Raw genomic sequence first — 18,133 nt, forward strand, 5'->3', positions numbered from 1 at the left:
CGGGTTGAGTTTTGGGGGGGTTTTTTTGCCGCTACCGGGACCGTTTCCACGCCCCGGTGCGGAGCCGGCGGCGGGATGCTCCGCGGCGGCGGGATGCTCGGCGGCTGCCGGGCCGGAGCGGGCTTTGGCCGAGCCCTTCTTCCCCGGAAAAAAAAGAAAAAAAAAATCAATAATAAATTATAAATTTAGAGATTTTGGCTGGAGAAACGGGCGGGGAAGGGGAGGGGAGGGCCGGCCTTCACCTGCCCCGCCGCCTTCCTCCTCCTCCCCGCACGGCCGGACCCCGGGGCCGCCCCGTCCCCTCCCCAAATCCCCAGGAAACGGCGGGAGCGGCGGCGGGGCCGCCGCACACACCGACCCCGGCGGGGAGCTGCGGGCTGGGGCAGCGGCCCCCGGCCCCGGACAGGACACCCCCCGTGCCCCCCATAGCCCCCAAGCGCCGGCTCCGGTCCCGCACGCCGTCCCCTCCCGCACGGCCGGCCGGCCGCTCCCCGCTCCGCCGCACCTGGAACGAGAGAGAAAGAGCAGTGTCGGGGGGGGGGGCAGCGCCCGCCGCCCCCCGGGCCGCCCGGGCCCCTTCCCCCGGGGGCTGCCAGCCGCTTAGGCGGAGCGGGGAAGGGGCGGGAAGGCGGCAGGCCCGTGGGACAAAGGCCGGGGGTGGCGGGGGGCCGGGGGGCCGCATACCTCCGCGCAGCGCGCTGCCGGGGGAACTTTTCATCCCGCCACGCTGCGCGGAGGAGCCGGCCCTCCCCGCGCCCCCTCCCCCTCCCGCCCCCCCAAATCCACCCCCCTTTTCCCGCTTGTCGCACTTCCAGACAAAAGCACCTCTCCCCCTTGTGCAAAACCCGTAACACGAGCCCCGGCCCAGGTGATGCTCTCCCCCAGCCCCACTCGGGCCCCCCCAAACCCCTCCCCGAGCGCCCCGGTAAGAGAAAGCAACAAAACCAGCCGGGGGATCGGTGGGAAAAGGGGGGGCTTTGCCGCGGCCCCCCCGGCCCCCAGCCAGGTGCATACTCACTTCGCGGCACAGGTACGAGCCACCCTCAACAATAGAGGCGCGTTGTTTTTTTCCCTCTGTGCCAAGCACAAGGCTGGAGCCAATTTAGATATGCTATAAATTAAGAGGTTGCCATGGTTACCGCCCTCCCATTGGCCGCCGCCGGGGCGACGCCAGCCCCCACGTCACTAAATCTGAATAAGGATGCGCGAATTACTAAGGCGGGGGACAAAGCTGGCGATGGGGACAGCATGAGAGTGGCGGCGCGGCGGCGGAGCACAGCGAGGCACCGGGGCTGCCGGCTGCAGGGGGGGGGTTCATGCACCCCTCCCGCCGCGCCCGCTGCCGCAGAGCCCGCCAGCAGCGCGGCCGCCGCTCCGCCGGTTCCCGGAGCGCTCCGGAGGGACCCGGGGGGGATCGGGGGGTTTTTTTGTTATTATTGTTCTTCTTATTATTTCTCGGGGGTGGTCTGGATTTTTTTTTTTTTTGGGCATCGTTTTTTCCGATGAGAGAAGCTCCGGTTCGGGCTCCGGAGAGAAGAGGGGGAAGAACTTGACAGCCGCTCCGCTCCCCTCCCCTGCATTTTTTTTCGTTATTCCCTCTCGTTTGTTTTTTTTTTTAATTTTTAATTTTTATTTTTTTTCCTGCATTTTTGAGCCGCCGCCGTGTGCCGGCGCGGGGCTGACTTCTCGTTTGCTCGTCTCCATCCCCCGGCGGAGGTTATGATGGTGCATTGTGCGGGCTGCGAGAGGCCGATTTTGGACCGGTTCCTGCTGAACGTCTTGGACAGGGCATGGCACATCAAATGCGTCCAGTGCTGCGAGTGCAAGTGCAACCTGACCGAGAAATGCTTCTCCAGGGAAGGCAAACTCTACTGCAAAAACGACTTTTTCAGGTGAGTCCCCCCCACACCCCGCCAAAGGGGGACGAGAGGGTGCGGAGGTTCACGCTGCCTCCCTGGGGTCTCCCCGGAGCTTTGGGGAGAGCTTGGGGGGCTCCCCGCTTCCCCGCCCATCCCTCTCTGCTAGGGATCCGCACCCAGCCTGCCCCACCGCTCCGGCGGGGAACCAGACCCCGGGCCGGGGGAGCCCCGGGATGGGGGGGCCGGCGGCTGCGCTACGGCCGCTGCTGCAGCCTGAGGTGGGGGCGGCGAGGCTGTGCCCCCCCCCCCCCCCCCCCCGGTCTCCCCGTGACCTTGTCTCCACCGGCACCGGGCCCCGCTCCGCCGGTGCCGCCGCCCGCCCCGTCGCGGCAGGCCCGGGTGGGCACCGCGGCCGCAGCCGTGTGTTCCCCCGCCGGGGCCCGGCCTGGCGCTCCTCGCCCCCCGACCGGGACCGCAGGCCCCGGTGAAGACGGTAGCCAAAACCTCGCTCCCCCCCCCCCGCCCCGCCCCGCGTGGGGCCCCGCGCTTCGCCGCTCCTTAAACGCCCCTAATGACTGCGATAAGGTGCCGAAGAGGAAATTAGGGGCCGGGATGGGAAGGGGGGGCGATGACTTATGACTCCTAATGCTCTCACTACATCAACGTCACGGGGAGCAGCGAGGGAGGCAGAAGTTGTGCCGCGACCGGGGGGGACCCTGCGTGGGGACCCCGGGGCCTGGCAGCCCCCGGCTCTCCCGGGGACTCGGCAGCGGCAGCCCCCGCTCCCGGGTTTTGGGGGCATTTTTTTTGTGGGTTTTTTGTTTGTTTGTTTGTTTGTCTGGGGGTTTGAGGGGGGTTGGTTTGGGGGATTTTTTTTGTTTGTTTAGTTGGTTTTTTTGGTGGGTTTTTTGTTTTGTTTTTGTCCTTGGGGAGACCGTTTCCAGCCGATTCGGATTCCCTGGAAAATTGTTTTGTTAAAAAAAAAGGGCATCTCCTGGAGAAAAAAACGGCTCTGCCTCCAGCGAAGGGAAGGAAAATCGGAGATTGCCAAAGCGCTGCTCCCGACCAGGAAAAACCCTCCCCGGGAGAGCGGGCCGGGGCCGGCGCCGGGCTGGGGACCCCGGGATGCTTCGGGGAGCCGAGCTCCCTCCGCCGCCGCCCGTCGTTGTTCTGGGTGCACGGTGCCCCCCGCACCCGCCGCTCCCTTTTTCCCTCGCTCTGGCCGTGATTAGCCCCGTTTTTCTCCCCGGGATTTTCAGGCCGGCGCCGGGCGGAGCCGAGCCCCCCGTTCCCCGCCCGGGAGGCACCGGCTGAAACGAAATCCGCCCCCCCCGCGGAGCGCGGAGGGGAACCCCGCCGCCCTCCCCTCGCCTCCGGCCCTTCTGGGGCCAAATCCGGGCGAGGATGCTCACGGGTGCGTCCCCCCCGGTGGGAACCCCCCAAAGCCGAGCTCTCTCCGCAGCCCACCCTGCGCCAGCGAGCGGGGCTGCGCGGGGATGAAGGCTCTCCTCCTCCTCTCCCCAAAGGGGCAGGGGGTGCGGATCGCCTGCTCCCCCAGACCTCCCAGCGAGAGATGCCGGAGGATCGAGCTCCCGCGGTGGGGTTTTGGGGCGGGGGGATGGGTACAAACGGGGGCCCCCCCGCAGCCCATCGCCGCCGGGGCTCCCAGCTCTCGCCTTCCTCCCCCTCTCCAGGAGGTTTGGTACCAAATGCGCCGGCTGCTCCCAAGGCATCTCCCCCAGCGACCTCGTCCGGAAAGCGCGGAATAAAGTCTTTCACCTGAACTGTTTCACCTGCATGGTCTGCAACAAGCAGCTCTCCACGGGCGAGGAACTCTATATCATAGACGAAAACAAATTTGTTTGCAAAGAGGATTATTTGAACTCTCCCAGTTTGAAGGAAAGCAGCCTCAACTCAGGTACGAGGGGCTCGGCCCGCCGCAGCGCCCGGGGACGCATCCCTGCCGCCCGTACGGGCAGGAGCAGGCAGCGCCCGACCGCTCCGGGCAGCCGCCGTGGTGCTGCCGGTACCTCCCGCCGCGCCGGGAAGGAGGTTTCGCTTTACGGGGCGAGGGGCTGCACCCCGCAGCCAGCCCGACCCCCCGTTAATCCGCGGGGAGAGGGAGGGATTTGGGGTGAAAGCCTTCGAAGCGGGCGGAAGCCTCTGGGGGACACACACACACCACGCGGGACGCGGACACGCGTGGGACGAGCGGTGGCCGAGGTGCAGCCCCGCAGCGTGGCTCCCCGCCCCCCCCCGGCTCCCGCCCCGCGCACGGCTCCTACGGCAGCGGGGATGTGGGGTGGTGGGGAGCCGAGACCCCCCCCGCCCCGGGCCTGGCCCCGGAGCCCCCACGCCCCGGAGCCCCCTGCGAGTGTGCCCGGTCCCCCCGCGCCGCGGGCCTGATCCTTCGCCTCCTTTCACCCAGAGGCAAAGCTCCCATTTGACTTCCTTGGAAGCTGTCTCTGCGTCAGGACAGCAGGATCAGGCCCACTCCTGCTGTCCCAGCCATGCCAGGCGCCTGTGCTCACCCCCTTCCGTGGGCTCTCTCTCCGTCCAGCACCCGGGGCCGGATCCTGCCACGCCAGTCAGTGGGGCCGCTGCTGTGAGCGAGGCGAGTAGAGCTTGGCCTTGGGGAGGGTGCTGGCGTCAGGGTCCCGAGGGGGGGGCGGCTGGGGGGCGGTGGCGAGCCAGGCTCAAGGCAGTGACTGGAGACACCCCCCCCACCCCCCCCCCAAACCCCGACAGGGACCGGTTGCGTTTTTCCGAGTGGCGCATCCCGCTTCCCGGCGTGAAAGGCGGGGGGGGGGGAAAGGGGGTGCGCCGGGGGCTGCGGTGGGCCTGGGGGATCGCCCCCTCCCCAGCTCCTCCCGGCCGGCACGACACGGTGCGCAGGGCCGCATCAGGCGGTGCTTGCCTGGAGCTCTGCGTGCTGTTGGGGGGATGATGCTTTAGGGGTACCGGGGGGGCAGAGGCGATCTGCACCCCTTGCTGCTCTCCAGCACCCCCCAACCCCCCTCCTGGAAAGCAGCCGGGCCGGGTGGGCTGGGGAGGGCAGAGGAGAGGGGGGTTGATCTCTCCCCTAAGTCACCCGCCCCCCCCTTTCCTCTCTGGGTCTCCTTTACAGTGTCCTCATGTACAGACAGGAGTTTGTCCCCGGATCTCCAGGACCCCATGCAGGACGACACCAAGGAGACGGACAACTCGACCTCCTCGGACAAGGAGACCACCAACAACGAGAACGAGGAGCAGAATTCGGGCACCAAGCGGAGGGGGCCCCGCACCACCATTAAAGCCAAGCAGCTGGAGACCCTCAAAGCTGCCTTCGCTGCCACCCCCAAACCCACCCGCCACATCCGAGAGCAGCTGGCCCAGGAGACCGGCCTCAACATGAGAGTCATCCAGGTAGGACAGCCCCAGCCCACCGCCCTGCCCCGCCGCAGCCCTCCCCACCTGGCAGCATGATGTCATGGGGCTGGCCAGCGACGTCATCCCACCGCAGACCGAGGTTCCTGTGACATCAGAGCTTCAGGGGGTGATTTCCTCTGGCGGAGCAGAGACAGGGAAAGGCCCGCCTGGGGAGGGAAGGAGAAGGGGTGCTGGTGGGGGCCCAGGTAGTTCAAGGCTGTGACGGTCTCCCCCAGGTGCTGGAGAGGGGTTGGGACGCTGAGGCCGGTCCCACGATCTGGGGAAACGGGGACAGGCAAACCCCATCCGTCCCCTGCCAGTGTCACCCCAGACCCAGCCCTGCACCCACCCCACACTCCGGTGGGTTAGCGGGGATCCCCCGCCTTGTGCTTTAATGCACCGACCCCATGGGAAGAGATGAAAACCAGCCCCGAAACGTGAGCAGGCCGGGCTCCTCTGCTGCCGCTTGCCAAGCCAGCGGCACAGCTTCCCCCGGCGTGCCCGGGAGATGGATGCTCCGGCCTTGTGAAAGCAAGGAGAAGCCATTGCGCTCTGCAGGCAGCCCCGCACTTTCTTACCGCGCTGCCCCGTGAAGAAAATCCCTGCGGAAATGTAGGGATTAATGGGCTTTAATAGAGGCATTAATAGGGGAGGGCTCTCCGGCTTTGCCAGTAGCGGAGCTGTGAGCGTCCCGGCTCCCAGCAGAGGGGAGCAGGAGAAGTCCCCGGAGGAGCGTGATGTGCTCGTTCCCCTGAGCTGCCCCATCCCCAGGGGACACGGGGGGGAGCGGGGCAATAATCCAGACACCCACCAGGCCGGGGGAAAGGCGTGCGTGGGCTGAGGCCATGCGGTTTGGATGAGGTGGTGTCCGGTAGAGACTCCGGTAGAGAGGCGGCCGCGTCTTTCCCTTCGCTTTTATCTCCATCCTCACCGGCCGGCTTTTCTTCTGACTCCCTGCCTGCCGCAGCAGGTGCTCACCTCCCTGCTCCCCGCTTTCTGCCGCCTTCTGCCGCGATCCAGAGTTCCTCCCCGCCTTTTCCTTCCCTCTTTTCCTCCCTTCTTCCCCCCCACCCATAGGGGAAAAATTCTCCCTCCTGTATTTTCTGGCTGCCCTCCCCTTGTAGGGACAGATAGGCCGAGGATGCGCGCAGGGGGGTGCAGCCAGGGGCCAGGATTTTAAGAAGCCTTGTTATTCGGTGTCATCGTGTCCCCCCTGCACCTTTCGGGCTTATTGGCAGCGGGAGGGGGGGTGTCATGAAAACCCCATCCCCTCCCAGGCGGGCGCAAGGTTTCCATCCCTTTCCCCAGCCGGGGAAGCCAAACTCGGGGGGGGGTGTCCCTGGTACCCCACCCCCGGTGGGTGCTGACTCCGGCCCGGCCGCAGGTCTGGTTCCAGAACCGCCGGTCCAAGGAGCGGCGGATGAAGCAGCTGAGCGCGCTGGGCGCCCGCCGGCACGCCTTCTTCCGCAGCCCGCGCAGGATGCGGCCCCTCGGCGGCCGCCTCGACGAGTCCGAGATGCTCGGCTCGACGCCCTACACGTACTACGGAGGTGAGGGACCGCCCGCGGGGGCCCTGCCCCGTCCGCCCCCCCCCCGCTCCCTCCCTCCCTCGTCCCCTTCCCCTTTGTTCCGCCGCCGTCCCGCTTCTCCCCGGGTTTTTCCTTCCCCCTCCCCTCCGCCTTCCCCCCGCTCCCCGTCCCCCTCCCCGACCCGGCTCCGCGGGGAGCGGAGCCGCCCGGGGCCCCGAGGGGACGGTGAGGGCCGCAGCATCCCGGCCCGCCCCGCGCACGCCGAGGCATCTGTGCGTGCACGCATCGCGCTGCGCGCACCCACGCGTGTGCGCACCCACGGCTGTGCAACGCGCACACCCAGCGCACGGCTGTGCATCCCCACGCCCGCCCGCCTGCTCGCAGCCGTGCACACGCACACCACCGTATGCACAGGCGTCCACGCACACACGCCCACGCACACTCACGCCCACGCCCCCCCCCCGCCCCGGCCGGGCATTGTGGCGGCGGCGGCGGCCCCTCTCCCGCGAACAAAGCCCCAGCTGCGGGGCTTTTGTGCCCCTTTCAGGCCGCATTTGTTCCAATTACCTCCCGGGCCCGCAGCATATGGAAGGTCAGTGCCGGCGGGCCGGCCCCCCGCCGCCCCGACGGGACGGGATGGGCGCAGCGGGGCGGCCCCGCCGCCTCCCCTCTCCCCCCGCTCCGTGCAGAGCCCCCCCATAAGCTGCGCTTTCAAAGCCTCCCCTCTGACGAGGGGCTTTCCAGGCACCCCTTGCTGCCCCGCAGTTAGTTTCTAGATCCCTTCCAGGCCGCTAAACATAGATATAAGTTCCCCATTATATATGTTTTTTTCCCCATTTTATATCTGTTTTTCCCCCATTTTATTTATGTTTACACTTCTTCCCCATTCTCTTTATACATGTACTTTTTCCCCATTTTATATCTATTTTCCCCCCATTTTATTTATGTATATGCTTTCCCCCCATTCTCTTTATATATATATATATACTTTTTCCCCATTTTATATCTATTTTTCCCCCGTTTCATTTATGTATACGCTTTGCCTCCATTCTCTTTATATATACACCTTTCTCCCATTCCCTTTATGTATATACTTTTTCCCTATTCCCTTTATATATATATATATATTTTTTCCCCCCCGTTAACTAAGAATAAAATTGAGCCCACCCTCCCCACCCCAGCTGCGCCAGCCCCGGCTCCTTGCCCTCCTATATCCCCTCCTTCCCTCCAGGCCAGGCCAGGAGAGGGTGAGGAGTGCTGCAGCCCTTAGGACGGGCTTATTTCTCTCTCGGGTCGGGCTCAAATTTGCAGACAGCTCTTTGGGCCCCGCACTGCAGGAGCCAGCAGAGTATTTCGGAGGGGACAGCCACGCTGGTCCAGGTCACGCTTGTGCCCAAGGGGGAAGATAGGGCTGGGCATGGGGAGCGGTGGGATTTTGGAAGGTTTTTGTCCCCGGGGGACCAGCTCCATCCTTTTCTCCCCTCTCCCGCAGATTACCAAGGTGACTACTACGGACCGGGAGGCAACTATGACTTTTTCCCCCACGGGCCGCCCTCCCAAGCCCAGTCCCCGGCCGACTCCAGCTACCTTCAGAACTCAGGACCCGGCTCCACGCCCCTGGGACCCTTGGAGCCCCCCCTAAGCGGACACCACTCCTCAGAAAACCAAAGGTACACGGATATGATCTCGCATCCCGACACCCCCAGCCCCGAGCCGGGGATGACCGGTTCGCTGCACCCCATCCCAGGGGAGGTCTTCAGCGGGGGGCCCAGCCCGCCCTTCTCCATGTCCAGCAATAGCGGCTACAGCGGGGCTCTCTCGCACCCCAACCCGGAGCTCAGCGAGGCGGCGGTGTGGTAGGCCTGGCACGGGCACGCGTGCGCGTGTGGAGGGGGAAAACACCCCCACGTTCCCCCAGCCCACGCGTGTCCCCCCCCTCCCCCCCCCGCCCCGGACCAGGGCGCATCACGTCACCATCGCCGGATAAAGACCCCCCTCCGATGCCAAAACGCATCCCTGCACACCCCCCTCGCCCTCCCCATCACTGCAGACCCCCCGGGACCTTGGGGCCACCCCACTACCTCCCTCTCCCGGCACCTTCCCCCCAACACGAGTGGGGGCAAGGGCAGGGCAATGAATGGTGCCCAGCCCCGAAGAACCCCCCCGCCGGCGTCGGGACCACCGCCTCTCGGACCAAAGCTGAACTCGCCTGGACACAGGTCCCACCGCCCCGGCGGCACCTGGGGAGGGGGGCTGGGGCAGGGCTCCCCCCTGCTAATTAGCATCCTTTTTAATTATCCCTTACCACATCATCGAGGGGGGGGGGGGAATGGGGAATAGCAGGAATAACCCCCCCCCGGCCTCTCCCCTGCCCTTGTTTTTGTTGTTCCCATTTTATCCCCAAGGAGAAGGTGGGTTTGGACCTGGTTTTTGGTGATGGGTAGCAAGGGGGGGTGTGGGGGGGCCGGGCCCAGGGCTGCCCCAGTGACTGGCTGAGATTGGGCTCCCACGCGGCAGAAAAGACACCAGAAAGAGGCAGAAACAGGAAAAATACACCACCACAATAATAAAAAAAAAACAAACCCCAGAACGAAACCAACCCAGCCGCCACAACAGCAGAAATTAAACCCGAGCCTTGATGCCGAGTCCCACCCCAACGTTTCCCGGAGGCTCCGCCAATTTAAGGATGTATTATAGTTTTTGCTTCTAGTTTCTTTATTTTGTATAAAGGAGAAACAAATAAAGTATGTTTTTGTGTTTACTGATTATTTATTGTACTTTAGTCATCGGAGGCTCCGAATTTTTCTATTTTGAAGGCGGGGAGGGGGTGGCGCTGGGGAGGGGGGCAAGAGGATGGGGGGGGGGGGAAAAGGAAGGAGAATGGAAAAGGAAAGAAAAAAAGTTGTTTTCTGAAAGCGTCGTGGGTTTCCTGTCCCCGCTGCCTCTTGCGGAGGCTGTTAGTGTGAATGGCTCTTGTTGTTCAATGTGAATAAAAAACCTTTTAGTTACCTACTGTTCGGTCACCTGGTCCCTTTCATTTTTTTTTTTTTAAGACAAGACCATGAGAGATGCTGGCAGAGCTGCCCTGCTCCCCCCCCGCCCCCCAGCCCTGCACGGGGTCTGGGGGAGCAGTCCCCCTCGGTGCCCTGGGTGGGATGGGAGCCACGGCCCCTGTACAAGGTGATGCTGCTCCTCCGGGGCTGCATCACCACCGGGTACCCCAGGCCCCCCATCACTGGAGGGGGGGCACATTACCCAGCTCAGCACCTTCCCCCCCAGCAGACAGGCTGGTGCATCGTTTCTTCCGGGGGTGGGGGGGCAGATGTAGTGTGCACCCCCAAACCCCCCCAGGGGCACCTGCAGCCCTGCTGGCAGAGCATCCCCGTGGGGGAGCCACGGGAGAGCCGGGGGGTCAGCAGAGCTGCTGGGGGGACACACCAAGCTGCATGAACACCGTCAGCAGCTTTCGCCCCATCCGCCCCAGGGGGGCACCGAGGGCAGGCAGGAGGGGGGGATCCTCCCCCAGCACCCCAGTCCACCCCCCTCCTCTCTCCTGCTTTCCTTCTCTTGTTTTCTGAGATACAAAAATAAATAAAGTCCAAGGCAGGCTGCAGCTCTGAACTAATATTTAAAATGCAAAATCATGGCAGAGTTCCCCCCCCATCTTGCAGTAAAAAGATATAAACAGAATAAATTACCTTCCCTCGCTGGCTTACGAGAGTCCCTCTCTCCTGACCTGAATTTTAAGTCCTGGCTTGGTTGTAGCACAGAGCACCGATGATTTATGAAAAGCCAGCCACTTCTCTGCATATTTTCTCTGTTCAGCCAAGTGGTGGAATTTATCCTCCCTATACCATTACCAGCATTAATAACAGGGTGGCAAACAAGCCAGGCCGGGCCCCAACAGATCCCTTAGCCAGGAGCTGGGAACATCACCAAGACACCAGGCTCTCACCACCCACAAAGCAAAGCACCTTCTCCCCTTTTAACAGATGGGGAAACTGAGGCAGGAGCACAGCCAGCCGCTCCCTTCTGCTCCACCCCTTCCAGGCCGCTTGTGTTATCAGGTAACGGGTGCTTCCGATAAGGACGGGCAATGTGTTGTTAAATAACTCTCTCTCAGCATAAATTTGAACATTATAAAATGGAGCATAAGGTCATTCACTGGGTGAACGCTGGCTGCTATTATTATTATTATTATTAATTATTATGATTATACTGAACCCAAGGCATACACCTGAGGGCTGTCTGCAGGTTGCTGGGGGGGACAGGCTGCAGGAGGGATTTTGGACGATGCCGGCGTGCTCCAAGCTGGCACCTCCTGTGCAGGGGGCCGGGGGCTCTGTGCGGGAGGATGGGGCTCAGCGGGAGCAGCCGTCCGAGCAGGGACCCGCCGGCACAGAGGAGCTTTACTGGTTGAGCCCCGCAGCTCGGCGTTGGGTGCAGGAGCCAAACCTTCCCCCAGGTCACTGGCCGGGGGCTACTGCTGCCCTGGGCTTGCCTGTTCCGGCAAACAGCCACCTGCGGCTTGGCACTGGCAGGAGGGACCTGACGGCTGCGGAAAGCACAGCGGCCAGATCCAGGCCACGGGACACAGAGCTGGCCTTGCAGGGAGCAGCTGGGTTCAGCCCGTTGGTTATCGCAGCCCTTAACCACAGCCCGGTTTGGGGGCCCCATTGCAACCAGCATTGGGGTGCAGCATCACAAGTGAGATCGGGGTCCCCACTGCAGCCAAGGTTGAGGTCCCTGGTCCCCATCATCCCAGCGGTCCCAAGAAGGCACCAGCACCCAGGGTTCACATGTGCCTCCAGCTGCAGGGTGACCATGGGTGACCCCCCACCATCTGGGGCCATGCCCACCCTCAGCGGGGTGTCCCCCAGATAACCTGCACCCCGATGTCCCTGCCAGGGACATCCAAAGCCCAATCCCCCTCAGCTGGCACCGAAAGCCCGAGCGCTCCCTTGTCAAGGCAAGGAGGGGACAAAGCTCCCTGTTGGGGTGCTCGGGGAGTCACCTCAAGCCCGTGCCCGTGTCACCAACAGCAATAACGCCCGTGGGACCGTGCTGGGGAAACACCACCACGAGCTCCCCGCTCCCCCAAGCCCCGGCAGAGCAGCATCAGTCCTGGGAATAAACTTCTTTTCAGAAGCTGTTGGGCAAACATCAATGCTATTTTTTTTTTTCCTGACCTTTTTCCCTTTTTTTTTTTCAGAAGGGGAAGGTCTGCAGAAGGTGGAAAGTAATCAGGTTTTGGACCTGGGATAAAAAATTGCTGGAGTAGGTTGGGCTGACTCCTTATAATTAATAGTGTGCCTCGTAATAGGATTCTCCAGCCTTCGGTGCTCCCTGGAAACACCTTTTTACATAAGATATTGCTCACGACGGAGCGGCAGAGTTTTGATTTATGGGGTTTTGGCCTCCAAGAAGCATCTGGGGGGGCTGGCCTGGCCGGTGGGATGTACTGGGGGAGAGGGAAGAAGGGCCGAAGGCAGGGAGGGTGTTTCTGCAGGGCTGGCAGCCGGGTCCCGGGCAGGCGCCTGGCCAGGGAAAAGGGCTTCGTGGGGGATGCCCGTGATCCGGGGGCTGAACTGGTGCTGGGGCTGAGCCCCCTCTGTGCCGAAGGGGAGGAGGAAGAGGCTGAGAAAGGTTTTGGGGCAGGAAAGGGCTTGTCTCCCTGGCCAACATCACCGGGTGATGCTTGGGGCATGGGCTCAGCTGGGAACCGGGGAGCAGTCGGGGTCCCGGAGCCCCAGTGGGAGCAAGACCCCACATTGCCCAGAGATGGGAGGAAGGAGGGGGGAGACGTGTCACTGGGGGGACGCGAAAAACCCGGGGATGTGCAATAGCAAAGGGCTAAATGCAAATGGAGCACTAGAGAGTGGGAATGGGGGAGAGCAGGAAAGTCTGGAGGAAAGGGGGGAATGGGAAAAAGAGTGGGATGGAGGGCAAAGGGGGATCACGGCGGCTCCGGGTTGGGGTACGCACACACACACACGTGTCAGTGCACCTCGGAGCCCGCGGGTGTTAAACACAGCCGGAGAGCTCCGCCAATAAATCACCGTAACAAGCGGGTCTGTGCGTGTTGTTCTCTTCTGACCGCAGACAGCGCGGCAGGAATGGGAGAAGATTGTAATAATTAATAATCATTAGAATAATAATGCATAAAGACAGTAGCAAAGTAATTAGTCAGAGAGGGAGTGCTTGCTAATTGAGGTGGGGAGCTGCAGTCCAAACAGCCTGGGGAGGAGCAGGGGAGGGAGGGGAGACCGAGGGTTGGGGGAGTTGGAGGAGGATGCCCTGCATGTTCAAGGGGCAGAGTGGGGTACAGACTGGGGGCACGTGTACCCCAGTCCTGCCATCGGACAGGCAGGGGAGGCGCAGGCAGGGCCCTGGCTCCAACTCTGCCTGCAATGTGAGCCCTGGTCTTGTCCGCCCCGCGTGCCTCAGTTTCCCCATCCCTACACGGATGCTGTGTGCTGGGGCAGAGGCTGTGGGAGGAGTCCGGCACTGCGTCCACCAGGCAGAGGGGCTTTGTTTTGGTTATTTCAGAAGGAAAAAGCAAGCAGAGGGTGCTGGCAGGGCTCCGTCGCGTCCCCCTCCTCGGGGTGGGTGTCACTCCAGCCCCAGCTGGCTCTTCAGGGCCTGCAGCTGGGCCGCCTGGATGCTGCTGCCCCCGCACACCACCACCACCACGGAGGCCAGCGGGGTCTGCAGCCGCCCCTCACGCTGCAGCCGCTGCAGCCGCCCCGTGTAGAGCAGGGCCAGGGCGGCCCCGCACGCCGGCTGCACCAGCATCCTCTCGTCGTCTGCGGGGACAAAAGCAGGGGGACGCCCTGAGCCGCCCACCCACCCCATCCCCATCAGCCCCCCTGACTCCAGCACGTCCCAGGCCGGTCCCAAGACCCGGCGGTGTCCCTGTCACCGCCGCCATGCCCGGCTGGCCCCTGCTCACCCAGGAACTGCTCCACGGCTCGCACAGCCTCCGCGTCCTCCACCACCTGGGAGATGACCTGGCACTCCTGGGCGCACTGCAGCGCCTGCGCCGCCACCGTCTTGGCTCCCAGGCACTTGGCCACGCTGGGATGGGAGGGGAGGAAGGCGGTCAGGGTGGTCCCGGGACCCTTCAGTGAGCTGGGCTGAGACCCGCCAACTCGTTGCACGCATGGCCGCTCCCACAAAGCCCGGCTCACCTGGTGATGGCGGGCAGCGAGACGAGCCGGCCGGCCGTCAGCGCCGCATGGAAGCTGTGAGCCCCCCGGGTCTCGGCAGCGACGATGGGGACGTCCTGCCAGCCCACCTGGCGCAGGCCGGCTACAACGCCCGCCAGCAGCCCCCCGCCGCCCACTGCCAGCAGGATGGCGTCCGGTTTGGTCTCCAGCGAGTCCTTCAGCTCCCGGACCAGGCTGGCGTGACCCTGCCTGCAGGGCCAGGGGGGGTGGGAGGATGCAGCCGGGGGGCACCCCGAGCCAGCCCAGACCCCGGAGATGGGGAGCGGGGGCAGGAGCTGAGCCCTGGCAGCACTCACCACACCAAGGGGTGGTCGAAGGGGTGGATGCTGACCCAGCCCTCGGTCTGCGCCAGCTCCAGGGCTCTCCTGTTGGCTTCATCCCACACCTGGGGGGGGGCAACGGGGGTTCAGCGGGGCTGCATCCAGCCCTTGCACCCCAGAGATGGGTCCCTTGTCACCGCAGGGCTGGGGACACCAGAAACCCACGTGGGGCACTGGGCTGAGGTGGGGGGTCGCCGGGGTGACCCTGCCTCAATGCCGGGTGCAGGTGATAGAGGAGGGGGACGTTTCGGGATGGGGTTTGCCGTACACGCCCCTGGCATTGTCCAGCAGGCTGAGCTCAGGCTCAGCCCCCTCTCGTCCCCCCCGGACCCCACTTTTAGGGGGGTGCTGCAGGGGTACCTGGCCGGAGACCTCCACCTCTGCCCCCAGCTCCTCCAGCTTGCGCACCGTGGTGGGGCCGGTGGTGCTGGGGACCACGACGGTGACCGGCAGCCCCAGCTTCCTGGCTGCGTACGCCGCTGCCAGACCTGCATTTCCCCCTGCAGAAAGCGGGGGTCAGGCAGGGCTCGGCCCCCCCTGTACCCCCCATATTACTCATGAGCGATCCACATAGCTCCCCCCAACCTCAGCTCGGGACCCAGTTACCTGAGGAGCAGACGAAGCGGCGGCAGCCCTTCTTGGCAGCCTGAAAGGCAGGAGGCAAGGAGGGAAGGGGACGGCTGTGTCTCCCCCCGTGCCCCCCACAAGGGCACCAGCAGCACCCTGCCCACGCTCACCTCCTGGCAGAGGTGGCCGATGCCCCGGATCTTGAAGGAGCCCGCAGGCTGGACGTTTTCCAGCTTCATGTAGACCTTGGTGCCCGCCGCCTTGGACAGGGGCAGGCTCTCCAGGACGGGTGAGACGATGTGGAAGGGCTTCTCACCCCCACCGGCCTGGGCTGCCATGGCCCCAGCGATGGATGCTCTGCCAGGGAGAGGTGGGGAAGCCACCAGCTGCTCCCCACAGGTTCCCTCCCCGTGGCCCCACTGCCCGTCCCGGGCTCGGTACAGGGCACAGGAGCCCATCCGGAGGGACAAAGCTGTCCCCAGTGTCCCCTCCCGGCTCTGGGATGCAGCAGCACCGAGCCCTGGGGCGCAGCGATGGGCCCTCCCTGCCAGAGCCCCAGGACAAGCTGGGCTCCTCCGTCCTTCTGGTCCCCAAGCCCCCGGTATCCCCAAGACCCCCCCACATGCTCTGTCCCCTAAATCAGCCAGGGCCACCCCACGGCGGGGATTACCTGGTGTCCCGTGGGGCCTGACTGCGTGTCCCCAGCTCCTCCCCCGCAGCCGCAGCAGAGTTTGGGGGACGGAGGAGGAAGAGGTGACGTCGGGGGGGGCCGTGCCAGTGTCCCCAAGTCCCCGTGTCCAGTGGCGCAGCAGGGCAAGGGGCAGGGGTTAAACATTGCCCCGGCCCCGGCTGTTTGCTCAGCGCCAGGCAGGTTATTCTGACCGCGGGGCTGGATCCGTGCCGAAAGCACCCAGCCGAGGCCCGGGCACGGTGCCGGGTGCCCCAGCGGGGACAGCCACGTGCGGCCCCGGCAGCCAAATCCCAGTGGCCTTCGCATGCCCGGGAGATGGGATGTGGGCACCCAGGAGACGGGGGAAATTGAGAGGCAGCTCCCAATGACTTCGGGGGTCCCCAAGAGTTTGCCCCCGCCAGCTGGGCACAAGCACCGGCTCTCCTTGGGTCCAGCCACAAACATGTCCCAGCGGATTTGAGGACTTTGCCCATTTGACCCGGACCCCCGGCTGTAGCGAGGGCAGCCTGCGCACCCCCAAATCCCCAGCGGGCAGCCGAGACACCCCGCATCGCCTCCAAATGAGCCATCACACCCCTATGCCCGCCCTGCCAAGCCCCCCCGCCCCGCAGCAGCCCTGGGCCCCCCTCCGAGCCGCACATCCCCAGGAGGGCTCAGCCCTGCCAGCTGGGTAAGCCCCCCGGGATGAGCCCCCCCAGCCCTGGCTGGGCCGGCCGGGCACCCTGCAGGCAGGAGGGGTCTGGGGGGGACACGGTCCCCGCACAGCTGGCACAGGCACCCCACGAGCATCCCTTGGAGACGGGGCTGCCCGGAGGGACCCAGCCAGAGTCCGGCCGAGCCCTGAGACCTGGCAGCACCCAGGCAAAGCAGGCAGAGCCCCCCTGTTTCCTCCAGGACACCCTGGGGCCCCTTCTTGTCACCCAGCCCTGGTGACACCCCCCAGGGTAAGAGTCCCCCCCAGCATGTGCCCTACCTCTGGACAGAGGGGCCGGCTCTGTCCTGGACAGGCAAGGAGGAGGAAGGTGAGATCTGGAGGAAGGTCCGACCCGGCTCCTCGCCCCGCTGCCGCAGAGGATTTCTCCCTGGCAGTGTCTGAAAGCAGAGAGCTTTGGCACAGGGTTAGTCCCTTCCCTCTCCGTGGTGGCTCCACGGGGGTCCCGAGGGGGGGCCACTGCACACGAGCTGGCACACACAGGAGACACAGCCACGACACCACCAAAAGGGGTGCACTGGGAACCCCCCCGCTCCCCCCCAGCTCTGCCCCACTGCCAGGCGGAGAGAAGTGAAAAAAGGCCCCGAACAGCAAATTTTGGTCCCCTGACACAAACGGTGCTGCAAAGCCCCCCTGAGAGCACCACTGGTGCCAGGCTCCAAGCAGGGCATGAGGTCCAGGACAGCCCTGTCCCTGATGGAGCTGGCCTTTGGTGGCAATGAATTAACTAATGCCCTGGTGCTTATACCATCATTAGGCTTCAGAGTGAACAGCACACAGCAGGGGCAGGATCAGCACAGAGGTCACAGCGCTGCCTGCAGAGAGCAGGCGCCTTGCACTGAGCCACGCTGCTTTTGGGACATCGAGGACTGGAACTGCGGGAGATGATGAGGATTTCTTGAACAGGGGCACCCAGGCGGGGGGGAGGCACGCAAGCTCCGGCTCCCCTGGCGCCCATGGAGCGACCCCCCATCCCACAGTGGGCAGGGGGGGCTGCAAGCGCTTCCCTGGGGATGGGACAGGGATGGGCCCTGGGGACAGGCACTGGGGAAGAGGTGCAAGGAGCCCCCCCACCACTCACAGGGAGGAGGCCAGGGACCCCCTCGGCGAGGGCACCACGTTTCGCCTCAGCCCGGGGTCCTTTTCTGCCCCACACCCCCCTCCCCATCTCCCCTTTGGTTCCTTACCTGCCCCGGGGAAGGCAATGCCAGGCTGTCACCCAGCCACGTCCCCTGGCTGGGGTCCATGGGTGACAGGGCCTCAGCCACTGGCGCTGCAGCTGAGGCGGTATTTAAGCATTTCTGTTTCTTTTTCCACTTTTAAGAAATTAAAAAAAGGAAGGGAAGCAGCAACACAGCCACCACTGCATTTCCCGTGTGCCCCGTCCTTGGCATCGATGTGCCTGTCCCTCCTTACTGCCCCGTCCCTCGGTGGCAGTGACCTCCCCCTACGCAGGGAAACTGAGGCACAGGGACCCTCCGAGCAGCACCCCCTCCTCCGGGACCCCCCGCACCATGGGGACAGCAGGGGACATGGGCACAGGCTCTGCCACCCACCCACCTTACCTGCAACCCCCTCATCCCACCAGCACCCAGCACAGCGGATTTTGGACACCCCACCCTGTCCAGGGCACCCATCGCTGGTTTTGGGGTGCCAGCACCCCAACAGCCCAGACCTGCTGCAACCCAGCCCCGTGCAGCCCCCGGGGAGCTGCAGGGGCCCCCAGCCCTGGTGGGAACCTGGCGCCTTCAAAGCGCTGCCGAGCACCAGCTCATTAATCCCCCAGTAATGGCCTCGTTATTCCTAACGAGGCGGAGC

The 18,133-nt window shown here is 64.4% G+C and overlaps 2 protein-coding genes across 2 annotated transcripts; one reads left to right on the forward strand and one right to left on the reverse strand.

Moving 5' to 3' along the window:
- The first annotated feature begins 1,719 nt into the window (after positions 1–1,719).
- Positions 1,720–8,656, forward strand: LHX5 (LIM homeobox 5). The gene is made up of 5 exons (XM_072880280.1): positions 1,720–1,892; positions 3,554–3,777; positions 4,987–5,264; positions 6,652–6,817; positions 8,289–8,656. Exons 1-5 carry the CDS (start codon positions 1,720–1,722, stop codon positions 8,654–8,656), a joined length of 1,209 nt encoding a protein of 402 aa, XP_072736381.1.
- A 4,752-nt stretch (positions 8,657–13,408) lies between these two features.
- On the reverse strand, positions 13,409–15,250 carry SDSL (serine dehydratase like). The gene is made up of 7 exons (XM_072880364.1): positions 15,083–15,250; positions 14,952–14,991; positions 14,706–14,845; positions 14,322–14,410; positions 13,987–14,214; positions 13,749–13,873; positions 13,409–13,602 (listed from the first exon to the last, which is right to left on the reverse strand). The coding sequence occupies exons 1-7, from the start codon at positions 15,248–15,250 to the stop codon at positions 13,409–13,411; spliced, it is 984 nt and encodes a 327-aa protein (XP_072736465.1).
- Positions 15,251–18,133: the final 2,883 nt, after the last annotated feature.

Source organism: Ciconia boyciana, chromosome 15, assembly GCF_034638445.1.
Source record: "Ciconia boyciana chromosome 15, ASM3463844v1, whole genome shotgun sequence".
Lineage (NCBI taxonomy): Eukaryota > Metazoa > Chordata > Aves > Ciconiiformes > Ciconiidae > Ciconia > Ciconia boyciana.